This window comes from Thunnus thynnus, chromosome 1 (genome assembly GCF_963924715.1).
Source record: "Thunnus thynnus chromosome 1, fThuThy2.1, whole genome shotgun sequence".
NCBI lineage: Eukaryota > Metazoa > Chordata > Actinopteri > Scombriformes > Scombridae > Thunnus > Thunnus thynnus.
In genome coordinates this window covers 13,485,534-13,507,185 of record NC_089517.1, presented here as the reverse complement: position 1 = coordinate 13,507,185, position 21,652 = coordinate 13,485,534, and the positions used below count along the sequence as shown (strand labels likewise).

At 38.9% G+C, this 21,652-nt stretch overlaps 3 protein-coding genes across 4 annotated transcripts; 2 read left to right on the top strand and 1 right to left on the bottom strand.

Moving 5' to 3' along the window:
• Positions 1–283: 283 nt before the first annotated feature.
• ercc3 (excision repair cross-complementation group 3) lies at positions 284–8,569 on the bottom strand. The gene is made up of 15 exons (XM_067585996.1): positions 8,367–8,569; positions 7,457–7,656; positions 7,083–7,319; positions 6,932–6,981; positions 6,704–6,839; positions 5,417–5,587; positions 5,083–5,287; positions 4,418–4,732; positions 4,125–4,309; positions 3,355–3,557; positions 3,162–3,258; positions 2,530–2,647; positions 2,314–2,432; positions 1,478–1,627; positions 284–1,354 (listed from the first exon to the last, which is right to left on the bottom strand). Exons 1-15 carry the CDS (start codon positions 8,392–8,394, stop codon positions 1,217–1,219), a joined length of 2,352 nt encoding a protein of 783 aa, XP_067442097.1. The 5' UTR covers positions 8,395–8,569; the 3' UTR covers positions 284–1,216.
• Positions 8,570–10,063: 1,494 nt separating this feature from the next.
• On the top strand, positions 10,064–14,159 carry gpalpp1 (GPALPP motifs containing 1). Its single transcript, XM_067585974.1, has 7 exons — positions 10,064–10,288; positions 10,433–10,559; positions 11,157–11,252; positions 11,375–11,633; positions 12,492–12,656; positions 12,780–12,881; positions 13,015–14,159. The coding sequence occupies exons 1-7, from the start codon at positions 10,204–10,206 to the stop codon at positions 13,231–13,233; spliced, it is 1,053 nt and encodes a 350-aa protein (XP_067442075.1). The 5' UTR covers positions 10,064–10,203; the 3' UTR covers positions 13,234–14,159.
• A 116-nt stretch (positions 14,160–14,275) lies between these two features.
• Positions 14,276–21,651, top strand: gtf2f2a (general transcription factor IIF, polypeptide 2a). 2 transcript variants are annotated; one of them, XM_067585979.1, is made up of 9 exons: positions 14,276–14,422; positions 15,295–15,368; positions 15,700–15,724; positions 16,470–16,608; positions 17,914–17,973; positions 19,305–19,386; positions 19,679–19,778; positions 20,160–20,303; positions 20,442–21,651. In XM_067585979.1, the coding sequence occupies exons 1-9, from the start codon at positions 14,357–14,359 to the stop codon at positions 20,562–20,564; spliced, it is 813 nt and encodes a 270-aa protein (XP_067442080.1). In that variant the 5' UTR covers positions 14,276–14,356; the 3' UTR covers positions 20,565–21,651. The 2 variants fall into 2 exon arrangements, with proteins under 2 accessions (XP_067442080.1, XP_067442085.1); XM_067585984.1 differs by lacking the exon at positions 17,914–17,973.
• Position 21,652: the final 1 nt, after the last annotated feature.

Genomic DNA, 21,652 nt, shown 5'->3' with positions numbered 1-21,652 from the left:
GGGTTGCTGGCGATCCAGTGGATGTTAAGAGGTTATTTTCCTTTCTGGAAAATTTCTGGGAAACTAACTGAACTACAGATTGGCTACTGCGTTTCAATGCAGCCTAATTCACAATATGGATGCCCTCATTTACATATTCATATGTGACTGGCAGGAACAACATTTACGAGTTTTGTATAGTTTTATTCATTGATTTTGAGAGTTGTCAGGCTCCAGTTTGCCTTATTCTGACCCAGTGTATGTAACGGACGAACATTATTATTAATAATGACAGACATCATCGTTTATTTCCCTAAGACAAACTTTTATTTATTACTGATGCAAATAGGTTTCCCTTCCTGTATAGCTTGTCAAAAAGTACACAAAAATAGTTTATTCTTTAATACTTTAGAGGTTTTTCAAACATCTTATGTGAAACTTAAAATTCACAAAACCTTCTTACAGTGTAACCATGAATACACTTGAGAAAAGAAATCAACAAACATTTCTTTTACAAAGAAAAATAAATGTTAAAGAACATTTTACAGTAGAAAATTCACAACCTGAACATTCTGAAATGAAAACTAGTATTAGCAGGACAATCTAGGACAGATTTAACCCACAATATGTGTTTAACTGGTGAAGTTTAAATGTGTAAAATGGAGCCAGATTTACAAAAGTCTATACGTCCTCGGTTTGGAGTTGTTTTTTCAGTGAAGCAAAGAAGACAAAGGTTAATCTACTCACTGACAAACAACTGAAAGCTGTTATTAAAGCTGCTGCTTAAAGGACTAATGTCCTCATACTCCAGGACACATCTGATCTCTTCCTACATGAAGTTATTTCAAAAGAACTGTCATTGAATTTCAGTTTAACTTAAACAATACCCCGTTTTGTTTCAGGGGGAACAATGATGGTTGACACTTTGTCTTGCTTGGCATGCACTGCATTTCAGCTGAACGTGTCTGAGATGGGACATCAGATATATTACATTACACATCCGAACCCAGCGGGGTAATCGTTCGCTGCAACAGGTCATTACCCTCATCGTCACCATAAGCTATCGGGATGAAGCTTCATATATTGTCGTTAGCTTCAGATGATATCTAGCTTCAGGAGGTCTTCATTGACTGTTCTGTTCTCCAGACCAGCTGGACTATCTGACCCTTAGGCTCAGTATACATTATTGCTCCTCCACTTCATCCTCTCACCCAGTAGCAACAGTCTTTTAATGTTTCTACTTTCGGAAGCGCTTGAAGAGCGGATGGACGCTCTTGCCTGCGGCGGAGGCTTTGCTGCCTCGGCTCTGATATTCCATGTAGACGGTGTCGTCTGCGCCTGACATGGAGCTCATGGTGCCCGTTCGCCTCGAGAACTGATCAGGAAAGCAGGGAGACAGAAAAACAGTAAGAATATTACGAGACACAACAAAGCACAATTGTATGTATGCAAAAGCAAATAAACGTTTGGCTTTTCTGAGTTTTGGAAAAGTGCTCACCTGTGGTCGTCCGCCCACCTCTCCCGCCACGACTTCCTCCTCAGCGTCCAGGTCTGACGCAGCCAAGACCTTCTGAAGCAGCTGCTGTTGATCATCTCTAGTGGAGAACATCAGGTCCTCTTCCTCCATACCTGCCATCTTTGTGATCACCTATGATAAGAGTGAAACATTTAGACAATATGTATGACAAAACATCACATCACACTGACTTGTGACTAAATGCTTGCCACCTTTGGAAGCTGTACACTTTTTTTTGTAACAAATATTACTTTAAAACTTTGTATAAGACTTTTCACTTTGTTTTTACTTCTGTGATATTTCATATGAACTTTATTCCTCTAAATATAGTATAGAGACTTAGGAGCAAAACTACTTTTGTGATTGAAAGATGCTTTTTTTACCTAGTTCATTCATTGTTTTTTCCACCTGAAGCTAAACTCTCACTGGCTGTTGGCTGAATTACTTAAATTTCAGTCTTGGACCATTTTGCCAGTATGAATGGATCACTTTTGAATAAATCATGTCAGGTTCAAACTAGTTTGGAGCAAGTGTACAGATAACAGAAACAGGAAAAAGAAAATCCGATTTGTGAATTTAAATAAAACAAACTGAAATTAAAATGTTCAAAAATTAGGTGAAATAAACCTTCAGCACTTTTACAATGTGTTTAAAGTGCTACCTTCAATGTTACAATGAGAAATTCAGTACGAGTCGCCACAAAGAAAGTTGTAATCTATCATTTGAACTGGGTGAAATCAGTGGTGTATATTTCTGTAGTGACACAAATAATGAGAACATTGTGTAGAGATGATATGATGCAGCAGGGGTGAACATACCTTAAAGCTGTAGCCCTGATCCACCAGGAACCTCTGCCTTTTGGTGGAGTAAGCCATCTCCTGGGTGTCCTGAGACACCAGTGAATAGAAGTATGCATTGTACTCCTCGGCTACCATTCCTAAACAGGCGGGCAGGTAGAGTGAGAATGGCTGCCTTTGTTCAGGCAAGACAGTCAAGTCATACACAAAAAAAAACAGCTGTTCAGACTGACTAACCTTTCTTGGCACGTAAGACTCTGCCAAGCCTCTGGGCCTCCTGTCTGCGTGATCCACCATGAGAGGAGATCTGAATCAGAACATTGGCCTCTGGCAAGTCGAATGAGGTGTCTCCAACCTGTTTGGTTGCAGAGATTAAGTATAAATCCACAACATGTTTGCGTTATTAATTCATTGTGGCACGGTGCCACTTTTCAAGTGTTCATTTAGAGTTTTAAAACAAGATGCACAAGATTCCAGATTTTCTCTTGTGCAAAGAATCCCAGAGAAAATCTTTTATTCATTCACATGAAGCAATGCCTACAATGTCAATGAATATTGAATTGCTTTACCAATAATAATCAAGGACACTGGTTAAGACCAGGAGGGATGTGATGTGATTGCCTACAGCATGAAAACAAATCACTGTCAGGTACCATAACTGGAATATTACTTCATTTTGGGTATGATCCAATTATTAGGATGTGCGTAACCATGCCAATTGCACCCTACACAATTCAACAGTAGTGCAGAGAGGAGACAAATTGATGTTTGGTCAGGTGGTGTGCCACCTACTAGCCACAAGGGGGCAGATGACTGAATGAGTACAGTCATAGGACATTGACAGATCTGTACTACATCAATCAGTTTACCTTGGAGATGAAAATGGTGTTGATCTTGGGGTTATGTTTGAAGTTCTGTAAAATCTGCATACGCTCCCCTTGAGAAGTTGGACCATAGATGTAAGGCCTTAAGAAGAAAATGAGAGAAAGGGATTAAAAACATCTAAATCTAAACAGGCAAATCGCTGAAACATTCAACGTGCTCTTTTTGCGAATAACTTACTTGTTGAGGCGAATGGCGTATTCCTTTAAGGCAAAGACATTATCAGCAAAGACGATGATCTTGTCATTGCGCCGTTCATGGAAGCGAATGAGAAACTGGCAAGCGCGGAACTTATTGGGGTTCATGGTGTAAAGCAGGATGCGCTTCTTCGTCTTGATGGCCACATATTCTCTATAAAACTCCGGAGACATCGGGCACCACACCTGAAGCAAAGACGGGAAAATTGTTAAGGGAGCACATGCTCACTAGGTAATGCAGCCTCCTGTCATACTGTAAAAGCAACAGTTAAGACATACTGTGTAATAATATAAAAGTAGCAGTGGCAGACTTTACATAGCACTTTTAGTGTACTTACCATAATATATAAAATGTTAGCTCATGAATCCTTATTTAAACACTGTCCTCTGGCACAAGGCTAACAGTTGAATCTTGACTGCAGCCCAGAGCTTTGCCAAAATATCACTAAGTCGTATTTTATTATAATAAAAGGTTTTTAAAAAGCAAATCTCATATTCTACTGCTCTTTAAGAAACAACTGCAAGCTAACGACTGAAAGCTGTCTGATTTTAGTGACCTAAGCCAACTCTGTATAAACATTTATTTATATATATACACATTTATGTATACATATCTATGCAGAGAACAGCACACAATCGAAAGCCAACTCACTCACTACATAAGACAGATTGTGGAACTCTGAGTCAGCTTCCTATGTGCATTTTTGTCCTTTTATCTTATTTACTATACACTCTGCACACTGCAAGACTCACCTCTGCACATTGGACTTTGGCAATGTAGCCATTGTTCTGCAACTCCATCCAGTTGGCCTCATATAGCTTTGGCCCAATTAGGAAGTTGAGGTCCACAATCTTGTCATCTTCCCTAACCAGTGTAGCAGTGAGCCCCAGTTTGCAATGCGCCTGGACAATGGTGAGAACACGACGAAACATCTTGGCTACAGAGAGCACACAGAATTATTATGTTAGCATGTAAGTCAGTAACTGTTGCACTGGCAAGGTAATACTGAGTTTTGTTATAAATTGATGTACTGTTAACAGCTCACCAGGAATAGTGTGCACCTCATCCAGGATAATGAGTCCCCACTCCTGGCTACGCATCCACTCCATGACCCTCTCAGCCTCCCAGGAGCGCTTGGTAGTGTGGCCCAGCATAGAGTAAGTGCTGATGGCAATTGAGCAGCCGATGGGCTTGTCCTTGGCGTCAGAGGTGAAACGGCAGATTTGAGAGTCATCAATAGTGGACCACATCTTGAACTGGGCCTTCCACTGCTCCACTGACACAGAGGAGTTACCCAGCACCAGGCAGCGTTTACGCACTGTGCACGCTGCTGTCACACCCACCAGAGATTTGCCCGCTCCTGGAAAGCAAAGAAGATACGTAAATAAATGAAACATACAAGCTTTTTGCACTCAAACGTACGCTACAAAAAGATAAGTTAATGGTAATTTACAGTTAGGCTGTTTAAAATGTGTCTATTGACAATTATGGAAAATGTTGTGAGAGTAAAATATTAAAATGAAAGACAAAGTACAAGAGTACATCCCTTGTTTCTTCTTTTTAGCTTCTGAACAGTGTTTTTCATTCCAATTATTAGTTAATTTGCCATTTCAAGATTGTATTTTTACTGTGATAAACTGCTTTGGTCTTGAGTCTTTTCTGTTTTGTCACATGTTCCATCCTCCCTCAACAGTAAACCAGCTGTCTCACCGCAGGGTAGCACAATGACCCCAGAGCGAGCACGTCCATTCCCAAACATCTTGCGCAGACTCTTTTCCTGGTAGGGCCTTAACACAGCAGTGGGCTTAAGGTCTATGTTGATGTCTGGGTTGACTGTATCATTGCGAAAGTCATACTCTGCAAGCAGGGGGTACTCCAGCTGAATGCAACGCTTCTGCAGCTCTTCAATCATCTCCTATACCAAACCAGAGAAGAACAGTTCTGCAGTGGTAAAATAGTATGCAAGAACAGTCCTTAAACACACAATTATAACGTTGATAACAACAACAATAACAAAACTCAATGTATAAAATCAGAAGTGTACCTGGCGAATCTCAAAGGACACAGTCTGAGTCTCCTCCTCTTCCTCTTCTTCCTTATCCATCTGCTCATAGTAGCTGAAGATGTCCTCAGGAACTTGCTGGGTTGAAGTTTGTCCCTCGCTGGGCTCCTGTGAGGTGGAAGCACCTCCCTTTTCCGGAAGAGACTTGGAGATCTGTCAGAAACAGACGCAGAGAGACATCTGTCAGCGGTCATGACAACAGTTGTCTTTCTGTATAAAGAGGTAGGAAATGTAGAATGATTTCCAAAACTTAGCAAGTCATAGATTTTCATTTAGTTATCAGTATAATTCAGTTCCTCCAGGAAATTGCAATTTTGCGATCGCAATAATTAACACAAATTCAAAAAATCTCTCAAATATTTGCGAGAGCTTGCAATTTTGCTATATTAATGCAACTTTTCCACATGAAATGGCCAAATCAACAGACCACTTGTGATTTGTACCAACTGTTGCATTTCGCATTGTAGCAAATTATGTCATTGCAGCGTACATTCAGGTGGACAAATCGCATCTGCCAACAAAAATGACCAATAGACCAAGCAAAACAATTCATAAATGTTCCTAAATGAGGTTTGCTTACAGTTAGTCAGAAGAATAGAAGTTGATATGTTGTTCAGACAGCAAAGATGGACATAATCTACCTCAAACATAAAAATGGGCTATTTGGAAACTATAATGTCCTTATTGACTGATTTTATTTGGTGCTAATGTTGAGGTGAAAGTTTATTTAATTAAGGCTTATAAATGGAACTCAACTAACCCTTTTTTTATATAACTTTGAGCCCATGGTTCTCATGTTCAGAAAATAAACTTGAAAATTAACAATGAAATATGATTGTTTCTGTGATATGCAGTATGCTTTTTAATCAAAGGAAGTGATTACATATGACTCTTCATTGGCAGTAGTTTTTTAAAAATCACTTTATTTTCCTTTGCTTGCAATTTCTCCCAATTCCCGTAATTGTACTGCAATAAGAGCACATAAAACTTGTAAAATTGTATCCATTTTTTGAGAAAAGCAGCTGCTGCAAAATCAAGCATTTTTGGCCACAATAATCACAAAAAACCCCTGGCAGGACGATATAATTAGTAGTTTAAAAAATCCCTTAAAGGGTCAGATAAGACCGTTCCATCCCTGCATCACAACACATATATTTAAACATATGTTTTGATGTAAAACATATTTTTGAGCTGAGATTTTTGCATTAAAACAATAAGAAATGATTTGATATGTTTTTTGTGAGGAAGAAAAGATGGTGAATGGCATACCGCTGACTTGCTGTGGATGACTTCAGTAATGAGCTCAGTGTCCGCTCCGTCTGCAGTACGGAGACGACATTCACGGATCACATTGTCCTGCAGAAGCCGCTGGATCACATCAGGGAAGGCACTCTCAACAAAATACCTGAGGGTAGACACAGACAGCACAGTTAAAGAGTGCTGCGAAGAAGATTAACGATGCAAAGACAGAAGGAATGTTTGTTGAAGTGACTTTACCTATTGTGCTTGAGCACCAGCTTGACTTTGCCATAGCTTACTGTGCAGAGCTGAGAGAAGGAAAAGGATGATAAACAGTGATTACATAAACATATTTTTCACACAAATAAAATAACTTTCCTCTACATTAAAGATATTTTGTCATTCAGACCTTAATGAACTGCACGATTCCGTCAGGTACAGATGTCTTGCTGAGTTTCTGCAGGTACTCCACTATGTCAGAGGTCTGCAGCCCCACACTGACAGCTGCATACAGGGAATACGCTGTCAGCTTGTACTCGTGGATGTGGTTAGGCCTGCACACTGGCTCTGCAATGGCTACCAAGAAATCCTGGGCATACTTATACACTGGTGAAAAGGCCTCTAGAAAGATGTGTCCATCTGGAGCCTGGAAGAGGGAAGAATTATAGAAATGAGAAAGAGATACAAGGATCTTTCCCTTACAATATTGTGTAAAACCAGGAGGAAGACTGCAAGCTGTAAACAGTCTCAAGTCAGGAAATCAACAATCTAAACACATCTTACCACCCAGAGAGGACGTGAGGAGTGATCATTTTTCAGAAGCATCTGAAGACGGTAGTCTTTGGCTCCATACTCGTCCAGTTTGGTACTGGACTCATCCACCTGTTTCCCCGCAGCAGCAGGTATGGCCTCCTGAGACTCGTTGCCCAACGTCTCTTCTTCATCTTCCTCCTCCTCATAGAAACGCTTTTTGGACTTCTTCTCTGTAGTCCAACAATATGAGTTGGTATTATTGGAGGTGAAACAAATAACTGGCACAAAATGGCATAAACATAGAACACATTTCAGTCGTCTTTGAAATTGAAAGCACTTTCAGGTAAAACAGTTTCTAAATACACAATATAATCTGTTTGTGACTTATTCCTGCTTTTTATGATTTGTTTTTTTCCTTTTTAGATTGCACTAACTATTCATAGCACACGAGGGTCACAAACTTGGACTATAAACATAATATTGAACATTATCATAAAAACGATTTTTAACAGCCTTATGTCGTGTGTTTCAACACAAGCCAGTAGCCATGGACAGACTACCAGAGCTGGCTAACAGAGATTAATGTCAACAAGATAAATATTTGATAAAAAGGAGACTGTTGTAGCCTGAAATAAGCAATGCTGATACTAACTGGCTACAGAGTCAGTAGGAGAAAATGACCACTACTTTTCATCTCCCCCTATGAACGACCACCAGTGAACTGCCCTTTATCTAAGCTAAATTAAACCTGCTAACGTTACACTTAAGCAAGCCATGTATTCAGAGGCGGTGTTCAATCCACTCCACAGTGCAGGATTACAGTATTTTATGCTCCACACAGCAACGTAATGTGCGAAACTATTCCTCTCTCAGGATCTCCATCTGTCAGCTTGTGTTAGCTGATAGCTAGCTGGGTTAAAGTGTAGCATAAGCAACTCACCCCGATCTCCTTTATCCTTTTTACCCATTTTTTTTATAAACTTTTAAATATGTAATGTCTTTTTAAAACATATCAGACGTGTCTTCATAATCGGCCAGACGTTCTCTTGAAACTCTACAAATATGGACTGTCTGCTGTGATCATGGATCACGGATGTGCTACACTCATGTCGTGGATGCATCAATAGTGTGATAAGGAACTTACAACAGGATGTCGTGTAAGCTGTATTTCCGGGTTTGCCTTTAAAGTAAAATCTTCATTGGCATTTGACTTTGAGCGGAAGATGTTGTTGTTGTTGCTACTGCTGTCGTCGTTGTTGTTGTTGTTTTTATTTATCTTTTATTATTGGTCAATTATTACTTACTTTAATACATTATTGTTTGTTCTTCTGTCTGGTGTTGTTCAAGGACTGTATCGTTATTGGGTTTTCTATGATATAGTTTTGTATTACCGAAAATATAAAATTCAATACAGTTTAAGTCATAAAAAGAACACAACAAATAATCTGTTTTATTTGGTTTTAATTCAAACCCAATAATTAAATTAGTTAATTATTAGCCAAATACGTCTTTTTTTGTATCATTATCCACGTACAAAAAGACACAATCAAAAATGGCAAACATCAACATCATATTTTTATTTATCAATTAGGATGGGCTGTTATACTGTATTAAATATGTATTGTATTTGAATGGAATATGTTACATATTTATATATGTATATATATTTATGTATACATATATGTATATATATGTATACATAAATACATATTTTTGTTGTTATCGTTTGTTTTTGTTTGTTTGTTTGTTTGTTTTTTTGTCATTTAATGCATCACATTAAAGGATAGGTTCACAGTTTTTCAAGTCTGTCTTAAAACAACAGTGAGGTACCCAAATGAACATTGAAACATGCTTTTCTTGCTGTAATCATTCCTCCTGTTCATACTGGCCATTAAAAGATCCCTTCATAATGCGCTTACAATGTAAGCGATGGTGGCCAAAATGCACAAGATTCCCTCTGTGTAAAAATGTATTTGAAAAGTATATCTGAAGCTAATATGAAGCATCAGTCATCCAAATTAGTCAAATCAAGTAGATATCTTTCAATGTTATAGTCTTTTCAGTGCCAATTGTCCCTCTTTTTGTTACTATACTTCCACCGCAGCTCAAAAGGGAAACACAAACAGGGGATTTGATTCTAAAAAGACTGTAAATGTGGCAGATATCCACTTGATATGACCAACTCAGACTGCTGAAGGCTCATATAAGCTTCAGATAAACTTTTTTTGCACAAAATGACACCAATGTGGACACCACACACTGTGGATTTTGGCTCCCAACACTGAAAGTGCATCTGAAAGGGATCTTTTAATAGCCAGTATGAGTGTTCATATGGGCACCTGACTGTTGTTTTAAGACAGACTTTAAAAATTGTGAACCTATCCTTTGATCACATTGGAAGATAACAAGCAACATAAATTCTTGCGCTTCTATCCTGGTAGTTCACTAGCCCGCTTGAAGCCTCCCCCCAATCCCCTAACCGCATCCCGGGACGACCCGCCATACTCTGCGTCTGATTGGCTACTACTCGTTACCTTCGTTAGAATATCAGGCTCAGAGCCAATCAGAGGTAGGGTGGGGGCGGGTCTTCACAGAATGCGGGTGGAGTGGGGAAAAAAATAACGCTTGACACATGATGCGGAAGCTTTACTGTTTACTTCCTGAGTTAAAGGTCACATTTGTTGTTTGAGGACCCTGGAGTTCATGAAGACGCTTTCTTACCTTAACGGATCTGTCTCAAGCTACTTTACCGAGCTAGTCAGTCATCAGTGAAAAATATGTCGTCTCATACAGTAATCGGACCTGCCTTGCCCCCGATGTTCAGAAAGGAGAGTGATGAAGACTCTGATAATGAAAATGAAAGTAGGTATAAAACTAAACATCTCGTCAGACGCTGTTTTAACCACACAAATGCAAGATTAAATGGAGTATAAATCACTAATATTCGTGCAAGGTTGCCATTTGTCCATGATGGTTACTAGTTTTGCTTCTCTCACCCTGTGTTAGTCGCTGGCCCCGCGTTGCCTCCCGGTTATAAACGGGGGGAACCGTCGAGCTCATCGGATGAAAGTGAGCTGGAGGTGGCGGTCAAAAGAGCCAAGACAGGACACACAACTGGAAACAGGCCTGCAGAGTAGGTTAATTAGTCTGGAATTTTAAGTCTCCCTCCACTCAAAAAATATCTCTTTCTTCTTGTTCCTACAGTTGGATGTTTGAGCTTCACTGTGCAGAGTGATGTTTGTGCAGAGTTTCACACCAGAAGGATGTTTTCACATTCATCTGCAGAAAGTAGAAAGTTTCTGTGTGTTCACTGAAAATCTAATTTTAAGGGCTGGGCCTACGAGCATGATTTGTGACATCACAACTAGTTTTGATGCCGATCCCGATCCTGGTCCAATATTCAACATACACAAGTGTGATGTGGAAACTTGAAGCCTCCAGTGCACATACACTGAGAATGGACTTTTCAGTGAAGTAGGAGACATCTTGTGTCAAGCAGTTAAACTTCTGAGATGAAATATATTTACATATTCAAAGATTCTGGCATTTTTAATGAGGGAGAAGGAGGAGATAACATTTTAAGGATTATAGCTTGGTAATTAAACCATATCAGATCACATTATTGTTCCAAGTAGAGTATTTTTGTATTTCTTTGTACATGTCCGATGGGGATCTTTAAAAAAAGGAAGTGTCAAAACAAACAAAACAGAAACATTTGTCTTTTGAACAGGGCGGAGAAGACAAAGGTTCAAGAAGAAGAAGATGATGGTTTCTTTGGGCCAGCTCTGCCACCTGGATTTGAGAAAAGATCGAGATCACCAGAAACGTAACTAAATGAATCCCATACAGTACTCCAGGGAATGTTATGAAGTGAAAATGATTAATTGTGAATGACAGGTTGGATAAATGGTTAATTGGTGAAGCTATAACTTCATATTATTCTCTCAGGCCACCTCTGCTGGGACCAGCTTTGCCTCCTGGGTTTCGCAGAGCAGCATACGATAACGATGATGATAATGATGATGAAGATGGAGAGGGTTTCCCAGGGCCTGCTCTACCCCCAGGCTACCAGGCTGAGCCCTCCAGCAGTGAGGGAGAGGAGGAGGACGTGATCGGACCCATGCCGGCCAAGGGGCCTGTTCAAGACTCTGTGGCTCTGGACTTCGAGCGCAGGGCACGAATGATGAAAGAGAAGCTGACTAGAGATGTAAGTTCAAGCTCTTTTTTTTTGCTGTTTTCATCTCTCACAGGTGGACTTTCTCAATAGGAAAGATTTGATGGTGAGCATGAAAATAAAAGACATAACAATATCAGGCTACATAATAACAAAGGTAAGACAACATATCAAAAAATGAATCAAATATGTAAAATAGCTTCTAAGTCTGTACAAATTAAAGTTAGAGGAGTTGCATATTTACATGTATACATTGTATAGAGGAGGTGTAATGATTCACAGAGGTTACATTTTGTTTGGATATAATAGAGTGAAGTTAGGATTTTTTGCATTCTTAATACAGCATTTTCAATTTTTTGAATTGTGTAACTATAAAAGTATAATATTTCTTTTGTGTAAAACTGGCAAATTTTGCCTTACCCCATTTGAGTCGTTTTTCTGCATCATATATGATAAAACCCAGAACAAATTTACTAGATTATAACAAAAATAGAGATATATTGTGAAGAGAAACAGGATATATCTCAATTGAACAAACACTGATCCACTCACCATATGTATTTAATAGCTAGTCTCATATGAGAGCATATGATACAATACAGTGTAGTGTTGCACCTTCAATATATATTTAGTGTACATTATTTCAACATTATGCTTTAGTTTGCAGTGCTCCCGTATTCATATTTATCACACAGCAGTAGCATCCTGAGCTCCAGTGCCCTTCATCAGACGCAGAAGCAGAGCCTTGCAGTGTGCCTACTTCACTTTCTGTTTTTAATGTATGAACTTCATTTGTGTGGTGTTGGGGTGTCCTGTTCCTTTTTTATGCCTTTTAAAGTATTTCTCCTCTGCTGTTTGCAATCACACCTGTATGTATTCATGTGTTAACAGGACACTCCTGAGGTGCTGACCAGAGAAACATGGATGACAGAGCTCCCGCCAGAACTGCAGCACATCGGCGTGGGGGCTCGAACTTTCAAGAAGAAGTCGGGCCCAGAGAAAGGCGACCGCTCTATTTGGACCGATACGCCTGCAGACAGGGAGCGCAAGACGAGGGTAGAAGATTGCTTGTTAATAGATAAACAACTGTTGTTATACTTAGTACTAGAAATCTTTTAAAATATCTTGTAGCCTATATTTTACCTACTTGTCTTCCATGGGTTTATTCTTGATCAATAGGAGCGCCTTGAGGGAAAGAAAAAGGGTGAGGTGGAGAAGGACAGTGTCCCAAAACTCTCCCGGAAGGAGTTGGAAATGGCAGAGAAAGTTACTAAGTATAATGTAAGTACTGTAATATCATCCATCCACATTCTTTCTTCCTTGATATAATTGATACCAGATGTAATGTACATTTACACATGTGTTTAAATTAAACTCAGGACAACATTTTTTTCTACTTACTCCCTATTATTAGGAGTCAAAACGTGCTGAGTCTCTGATGAGTTTGCACACAAAGACTATGAAGGAAAAAGCAAAGGAGGCAGCAGACAAGCCAGTGGAGAGGAGGGCATTTGATCGGGATACAGACCTGCAGGTCAACCGCTTTGATGATGCACAGAAGCAGCGGCTGCTGAAGAAATCTCAGGAACTGAACACAAGGTTCTCCCATAGCAAGGAAAAAATGTTTCTGTAAGAAACTGTCAAAGTGTACACGTTTGAAGGTGCTGACCTCCAGTTACTATCTGCCTAGTCACATTTTTACACAGGGTTTGCACAATATGAACCATGTTTCTATTGATGCTTATGTGTTACACAACACCAGAATTAAATTTAATGTTGGTGTATAGGGTAAACCAAACTGGACTAAACCTCCATTTATGGGAGGTTATGTCACTCGGTGTAATGCTTACAGCAGACTTTTCAAACAGGTTTAAGCCGTTTTAAAGCGACAGTCAGTGGAGTTTGCATTTCTATTATATACACTGTATTAGGGCTGCTGATATAGGAGAAAATATTACAATTAATAAAGTACATTTTTCTATATGTATTCTGTATATCCCAGGATGTCTTTGAGATCTGGAAAATCACCTGTTGAATTTATTTTTGGAAGTCATTTTCACCTGCTTTGAACAAATATTATAGGAATTATCCTTGGAAAGCCCAGACTTAGTAATTGCTTGGTATTAAGTTGCTTCACTAATCATGATATAAAACAATCCCACAGTACAATAACAATGATAGATAATAAACGCTTTTGGTCAATATAATTGTATCTATGCGTAAACACGAACAATTCCTGCAATGCCGGATTGTTCAATGCTGCATCAGATAATCTCCATTTAGCCAAACTACAGTGTTCAATGTTGGTGCTGTATATAATTAGTATGTCTTGAAACCATGCTTTTCAATGATTTATGGCATCAACACATTGTCCCTCGATGCCTCAAACCTTGCTAGTGATGTAGCCCTTTGTAAAAACTGAAATACCAATGAGTGATGTATTTGGTTTCAATTAAAACATTTTGTACAGAATGCTGTAAAACGCGCTGTTATGCTGCATGTACCTTTGCAATCTCTCATTTTGTCTTTTTACGTTGATAAAATTTGCTTTTTGAAACATGTATGTCTTATAGTGATATCTGTACGTTGAACTTTTGTGGGTTTATATGAGAGATACAATTTATCTGTACGTTACCTGTGACGGATTTACAAACTGATTTTTGGACCGTCAGAGTTGCCGTATGTTCGTAAAGTGTTTTACGCATGCGCGCGGCGGTTGCATTAACTAGCTATCTAAGCATTGTTTTAAAACCAACATGTCAGAGAAAACAGAAGTGGATTTAACTGGTGCCAAGCTAAACACTGGCGTATGGCTCGTAAAGGTGCGTATACAAACTTTCTAACAACGCTAGTTCATGGGATTCAGTTAGTTTAAACGCTGCTAACATTAACAGTAATGTAGCTTAGCATCTCCCGCTACTTTGGCTGAATTAAATCGTGCGTTGTAGCTAACGGTGGCTAAATTCATAAACTGCTGGATAGCTAAATGCGTTTTTTTTTCATTATGCGACATACAACGTACACTCACTTAAAGGACGGATTCACAGTTTTTCAAGTCTGTCTTAAAATAACAGTCAGGTGCCCAAATCAACATTGAAACAGCTTTTTCTTGCTGTAATCATCCCTCCTGTTCATACTGGCCATTAGAAGATCCCAGCACAGCCGTCATTTTGTATAAAAATGTATTCAAAAGTTTATCCGAAGTTAATATGAAGCTTCAGCCGTCCACATTAGTTAAATCAATCAGATATCTTTCAACGTTACAGTCTTTTTACTGCCAAAGTCTCTCTTTTTGTTGCTATACTTCCATCGCAACTCAACACGGAAACACTGTGCGAGGAAACACAAAGAGGGAATTTGATGCTAAAAGACTGTAAATGTGGCAGATATCCACTTGATATGACTAACTCAGACTGCTGAAGCGTCAGATAAGCTTCAGATAAACTTTTAAATGCATGTTTGCACAAAATTTACAGGGGATCTATTAATAGCCAGTATGAACAGGAGGAATGATTACAGCGAGGAAAAGCTCTTTCAGTGTGTATCTTATGTATCTTAGCCTGTGTGTGTTCTGTGTTTTATCTAGCTGCAAGACTAATTGCCTCTCTGGAACAATATAGTTGAAGTTGAAAGTATGAAAGCAGCCCTTTCTTGCCCTTTCTGATAAAAATAAACTCCATGTTTCTTCATACAGGTGCCCAAATACCTCTCTCAGCAATGGGCAAAAGCGACTGGCAGAGGCGAGGTTGGGAAACTCAGAATCTGCAAGTATGTGAAACAACTAAGCATCAGTGAAGTAGCAGAAGCGAGCCTGTCATGTTTAGTTTTTTTTTTTTTTTATCGTATGTGTGTGTCAGTATGTTCAGGCACAGGTTAATTAAGTTAGGCTAATTTGTGTAATTAGTCAGTACATAAAATGTGAGTGTAAATTTGGATGATTAAGTAAGAAAATGGACATGCAGTGTGTCCTGATGATGGGTTAAGTTAATGTGAATAACTAGATAGTTATACTGTTACTGATGCTTTTCAAATGGTTGAATTTTCTGTCATTCTTGCCAATCGATTAATTCTAATTTTATGCATTATTGTCATCTCTAAGGAAAGGAAACCAAGGAAAAGCAGAGGTAAGTAATGTTTGCACATCACTATCCATTTATGGTCAAGCATACGGATGGACTGCTTTAATGAGAGCCAAAATATCAGCTAATTATCATGAATTTAGTAAACAGGTTAGATTGCACTGTGCCTTTTGTATGTAAGAGAAATCCATGATTTATCACCGCAATCCTTATGTAGTACACAAGTGATACATAGGTAGTTATCCACCATAATTAATATTGGGGAAATATAAACTAATAAAAAAAATAAAAAAAAGTGATTAACACAACCTTTTATTTCAGTGTATGCTGTAAGTTTTGTATACATGTATCAATTTTAGCTGCACTTTTAATTGTGCATATTTACATGGAAAACTGTGCTCATTCTAAACCTTTTTTATAGACCTTTAGTAGGTCTTGAAGATCATCACTTTTAAAGAAATTTGATTTCATCTCATTTGATTTCTCATTTGATAAACTTAATTTATTGAAATCTTGCCTTTTTGTTTGTGGTATTTATGATGTGATACTAATACTTCTTTTTCATTATGCAGTCTATGTAGTCAGTCAAAGCCAGCAGAGTGTGGTTCTTTACACTGCATTTCATTGATAATTGCAATCCATAATCCATAAGTACTGTACAAATATGTTTTGAACTGAATAGAATAGCCTTGTTATACTGCAGTACTGGACAAAGGATAATGACAGTAAGATCAAAAATAAGAAAAGGAGATGAACAGATTAAATGTGGGATGGACACCTCTCTTTACAGGTGTCCTTCACTTTGAATGAAGAGCTGACTGTGATTGAGGGTATAGAGGACAAGACAGTGTGTGCGCCTCGTGAGCACCCATTCACCATGCAGACAGTGGGAGGTCAGACGTTGGCGGTCTTCACAGAGACCTCATCGGGTGAGCTTCTGTTTTCCCTCTTTGACCCCAGCTGGAGGGTGTGTTGCTTCCTCATCTGCTGCATGATGAGGCACTAGTAATAATCCAAAAAATCGAATGATTAGTTTTCTGTGATGTGAAATATCTGCCTGCTCTACAGCCCCGAGGTAAGTTCTGTGTAATCAGATGGTGGAGGCGTCCATCTCGCTTCTCCGTGTGCATTTTGCCGTCTTCATGCACAGTCTCTCCCTCGCTTGTCTGTCCCGCTTGTCTCTGTGTTGTGAACTCTCAACAGCTTTTCCCTAGAGTGTGAGTTTGTCCACAGTCCTAACGGAGCATTTATAATAAATGCACAAAGTGGATTACTGAACACTCAACGGAAAACAGAAGAGAGCCGGTCTGTTGGAAATTTGTCTTCATCCAGTCTGATCTGTGCTTCTGTCTCTACATATATGGCGATTTTTTTTGTTTCAGTGTTTGATTATCAATCAGTCATTTGTTTGTGGTTTGACCTTTTTAAGTCCACTGCCAATCACATCAGCTGATTGGGGATATGATCAGGCGCAATGGCCCCAACTGGAATTCATTAACATAGACCAATATCAACGCAAATCATCGCTGCATTTGGAGTTGATATAATTTGTGCATGGGTTTCTTTGGTTTGGTGTGAACTTCACCAGCTGTGTCTGCCCTCTGAATGTAATGTAGGTGTTTTCGTTGCTACGGGTGCAGGTGAGCTTGTGCTACTTACATTGGGCAACCAACTTAAATGCGTGTGTGTAATTTTTTTTTTTTTTTTTAGGGCTGCACAGTTTAAATCTTTTAGGTTTTTTTAAATAATTTAATAAGCACAACTAGATATGAAATTCAACGGAGACCTGCCAAGAAGAATTTGGACATAATAAGACAGACAACCTCTAAAATTCAGTAGACTAACAGAAAACACTAAAGGCGAGTGAAACAGTCACTGTTGTATTTCTCAAATTGCAATCTACTACATTTCTTGAGAAAAAATAGTGTTAACTACTGTACTTTAAAATAATAAGTTCAGCATTTGTGCAGCCCAGTTATGATTGTGTATTTGTAGTGGGACAGGATATCTGTGCTCGCTTGTTGTGAGGGCATGCTTGCTTTGCTCGTGCGCACGCTTGTGTGCTCAACAGAGATGTCTTAGATCGAATATATTCGAGAAGCTCTGTGTGATTAATCTTTTTCGTGTGCGACTAAACCCTGGGTGTGGTTCTTACTGTTCGATCCCCTCCTCCCTCCGTCTTCCAATCCCTATATTTTTATTTTCACCATCCATCCCTCCCTCCCTCCCTGTAGGCCAGTCAGAAGAAAGATCTGATGGCAGCAGCTCAGGTTCGGGGGCGGGGGCAGGTCCAGGTGAGTTCACCGTTTCGCCAGCGAGTGATTTAGTTACATCTCTGGGAATCAGACGCTATGAGCGCCGGTTATTTTCATCAATAAATGTTGGGTTTTTTTGTATCATAATAGTAACCCATATACATGCTTCGGAAGATGCATGTATTGACACCAAAAAAACTAGACACACAGTCTTCATGTAGGGCAGCTTTGCCCTGAAGCAGCACTACGGCCTCTTGTTTTTCTTTGAGGATGACTGTACAGTTCCATGACAAGCTTCAATATGTAGGTTGAGCCATCTTGACTTGAGGATTTGGGTGAATGAAAGTCAAGACTGTGGTCAGATTGGGTCCAGAGTGGTGATGGATGTAATGCCAGTCCAGATGTGACATGGTGCTGGCAAAGAAAATGGGAGATGTGACTCTTGTAAAGGTTCGATTTACTGTGTGTATATGAGCAGCCTTACTTCAAAACTAGATGTAAATAAGCTATGACACTGATGTGATCTAGTGGTGCTTTCAGTGATGATAGTGTACTGGGGATCTTTTTGTTCTCCTTGATATTTAATCCCCCCATGTGTAGAATTTTGAATTTTATGTGATTATGTTTTTTTTTTTTTAATGGCACAAGTTGAGGCACAAATGAGGCAATCCAAGTAAACACTGGTACAGTCTGGTTGTGTCTATAAACACTCCCTCGGTCACTTATATACTATACATAAATAACACTCAATAGTTTACGCTGTAGTGGGTAGTAAATTGAGATTCTGACAGTTATGGCTCATCATCACCTTTCTTTTGACTGGTGTAACCATAGACAGTCTATGGGTGTAACAAGTAAAGCTTTTGTATCTAAGAAAGGTCTTTGGAGTTTAACTACAATGCTGCAGTATGGACATCTGTCTCTGGAAGGCTGATTCAGTAATTGATTTCTTAATAGTTGATTTGGGAGATTTTGTGAGTAATTATGGGAGGAATGTGGAGTGAACTGACTTCATTAAAAGACTGGAGAAATATGTGATCTTCCTGGTTTAACTTATTTTGTTTAAATCTTAACATTTGACTTGGAAGTATTGTAATCATGTCAGATGTAAACAGAGTCCTGTGTCTTGATTGACTGAAGAAACTTTTTGTTTTGTTTTGTTTTCCAGCCATATCTATAATGTACATCTATAATATATTTCCAAGTTTGTTCACAAAACATGTCTTCTTTCATCCATTCTTTCTCTCTTAGACATATGCAACCACTTCCCTTCTTTACTTAAGTCACTTGAAGTAAACATGCACTGAAAATACATGGGGAACACATGGATTACACAGTTCTTACTGAAGTTGTGATGAACTCTCTTTCAGATAAAATAGCCTTGGAGGGGGTAGTGGTGCAGAGAGCGGAGTGCAGACCTGCTGTCAGTGAAAGCTACATGAAGCTGAAGAGGTGAGTAGTTTCAAAGTGTGCACACAAGTTTACAGAATTATATTTAAGAATATAGGTAAAGGTGAGTAACCAGAAAAGTAAAAACCCTTGTAGAAATCTATAACGCCTGTTTAATTTGATGCTAAAATCACAAGTAATTTTAAGCAACATGGTAGTAATTGTAGGGTTCTTGTATAGCATTACATTACATTTTAAGCATTTGTGTTTTATTTATATATATCTATACACACACACACAGTATATACTGTATATGTGCTATGTATTGCATTAAATGATTGTTATCATCTAACAGGTTACAAATTGAAGAGTCCTCTAAGCCAATGAGGCTGTCACAGCAGTTGGATAAAGCTGTCACCAGTAACTACAAACCTGTGGCTAACCATGAAAACAATGTAAGAAATCAATCCCATATTTGTCTGTTATTTTTTATGGCTCATACAAAATCTGCTCTGCACATACAACATGCAGTTCACCAATGCATCTCGCCGTGTATTCACCACAAATTTAAAGGCCCATAGCCATATTGTTGCTTGTCCTAATCAATCACTAGAAAACATGTTTAATTTCCAGTCTCTGCACCCAGATTTTTATTCAATATGGAAACGAACGGGGAACTAAAGGGAAATGCATAAAGGATCTAAAAAAAAAAAAAAATGTCAGCAGTAATTCCACATGACTTGCAGTAAATGAGCCATAATATGCAAAGCCACTGGTATGGCTCTGTATGGTTTAGGCCTACATGATAACTGATCTGTCTACTTTTTTTTTTGCAGCTTGAGTATGAGAGGAGAAAGAAGGAGGAGGGCAAGAGAGCAAGAGCTGACAAACAGCAGGTGTTGGACATGTTGTTTTCTGCTTTTGAGAAGCATCAGTACTACAACATCAAAGACCTGGTGGACATCACCAAACAGCCTGTGGTAAGACTGTGGGGGCTTTGGTTTATGTCTATAAGTAAACTTAACTCAAGAGTTGATCCAAGTTCAGGGTTAGATTCAGAGTTTGATAATGATGTTTAAAATGCTAAACTTTTCTTTAAAATGGTCTTCTTTTCACAGATTTACCTGAAGGAAATCCTGCGCGACATAGGCATCTACAATGTGAAGGGAACACACAAGAACACGTGGGAGCTCAAGCCAGAGTACCGACATTACCAAGGCGAGGAAAAGACTGATGAGTAGGGCGAAACACCAATGCTTGGTTTGATGGGGCTCCCTCCCTGAGCAGGCCTCGGTTGGACCTTGGAGTTCATACCTGACTTCCTTACATCAGGTCTCGAAACACACTGGATTATGAGGTCAAGCAAGGGTCGAGTCTTACAGGGAGAAGTTGTTGTGTCTTCTCGTTACCTTGCAGGAGACAACGGGGCATTGGGGAACTAATCAAGGTTTTACTCTTCAAGTGTGCACTATCTCTCCCTGATGTGGTTTCTGTCACAGCTCTGGCACGCCCTGGAGGTAAAAAGCCTCCCAGTATTTCAGTTGGTTTTATCCATCAGAGGAATAGGATGTAGACTTTCAAGAAGCAAAATGTGCATATATGAACCACTGGTTCTTGAATAATTTTTTAATGTCTTGAGACAAGTATATCCAGAGTTAAAGAGTTTAATGTTTAAAGGATAAGCCTAAACAACGAAGGATCTCACAGGTGAAAGCTCACACCACTAAGTTACATGTAACAAGGCAGTTATTCTTGTAGATGTTTTGTACGTTTTTGAAAGTAAGTTTCCATACCATAAATGGCAAAAATCAGCCTGAACATGTGTTGACAAAATTTCAAGACCGCTACTATTGCTGTGTTTCAGGTGTCCTCAGTCACATTAGCCTATTTTCACTGTTATTTTAAGTTGTTTTACATTGGAATGACTCCTGCAATAAACTTGTTTTAATACTTTTTAAAATAAATAATAAAAACGATTTTTAAAATCTTAAATTGTATTCAAGCCGCATCAAACTTAACGCCTGACATGTTCCTACGGTTATATTGTTTGACATGTTCACAGCCAACATACCATTCTTATGGTGTATACATACATCTCCATTTAAGGGGCCCAAATAGTGAACATTCCCTACAGGAAATATTCAAGGCCCCAGTGCCAGTACAGTATTTGTGTCAAGCTTATGGTTCTGAGAATACAGTGTGCTTAACTGGGTAGTTTAATATATTGCTTATTGTAACTTCACACCATGCAGTAATTTATGGGTTCAACATTATGCAATAGGATCAAACTTTCAAATATCTCCTTCCAATAAATACACACTGAAACCAC

What these genes read in the sequence shown, in the direction of transcription:
- gtf2f2a (XM_067585979.1), top strand. Translation starts at nt 14,357, where the DNA reads ATGTCAGAGAAAACAGAAGTGGATTTAACTGGTGCCAAGCTAAACACT. An exon ending in GAAACCAAGGAAAAGCAGAG is followed by an intron (nt 15,725 to 16,469) that starts GTAAGTAATGTT and finishes CTCTCTTTACAG; the next exon opens with GTGTCCTTCACTTTGAATGA. An exon ending in TGGCTAACCATGAAAACAAT is followed by an intron (nt 19,779 to 20,159) that starts GTAAGAAATCAA and finishes TTTTTTTTGCAG; the next exon opens with CTTGAGTATGAGAGGAGAAA.
- ercc3 (XM_067585996.1), bottom strand. Translation starts at nt 8,394, where the DNA reads ATGGGTAAAAAGGATAAAGGAGATCGGG. An exon ending in CTGGTGCTCAAGCACAATAG is followed by an intron (nt 6,840 to 6,931) that starts GTAAAGTCACTT and finishes GTCTACCCTCAG; the next exon opens with GTATTTTGTTGAGAGTGCCT. An exon ending in CCAAAGTCCAATGTGCAGAG is followed by an intron (nt 3,558 to 4,124) that starts GTGAGTCTTGCA and finishes TCTTTGCTTCAG; the next exon opens with GTGTGGTGCCCGATGTCTCC.
- gpalpp1 (XM_067585974.1), top strand. Translation starts at nt 10,204, where the DNA reads ATGTCGTCTCATACAGTAATCGGACCTGCCTTGCCCCCGATGTTCAGA. An exon ending in ACTGGAAACAGGCCTGCAGA is followed by an intron (nt 10,560 to 11,156) that starts GTAGGTTAATTA and finishes TCTTTTGAACAG; the next exon opens with GGCGGAGAAGACAAAGGTTC. An exon ending in AGATCGAGATCACCAGAAAC is followed by an intron (nt 11,253 to 11,374) that starts GTAACTAAATGA and finishes TTATTCTCTCAG; the next exon opens with GCCACCTCTGCTGGGACCAG.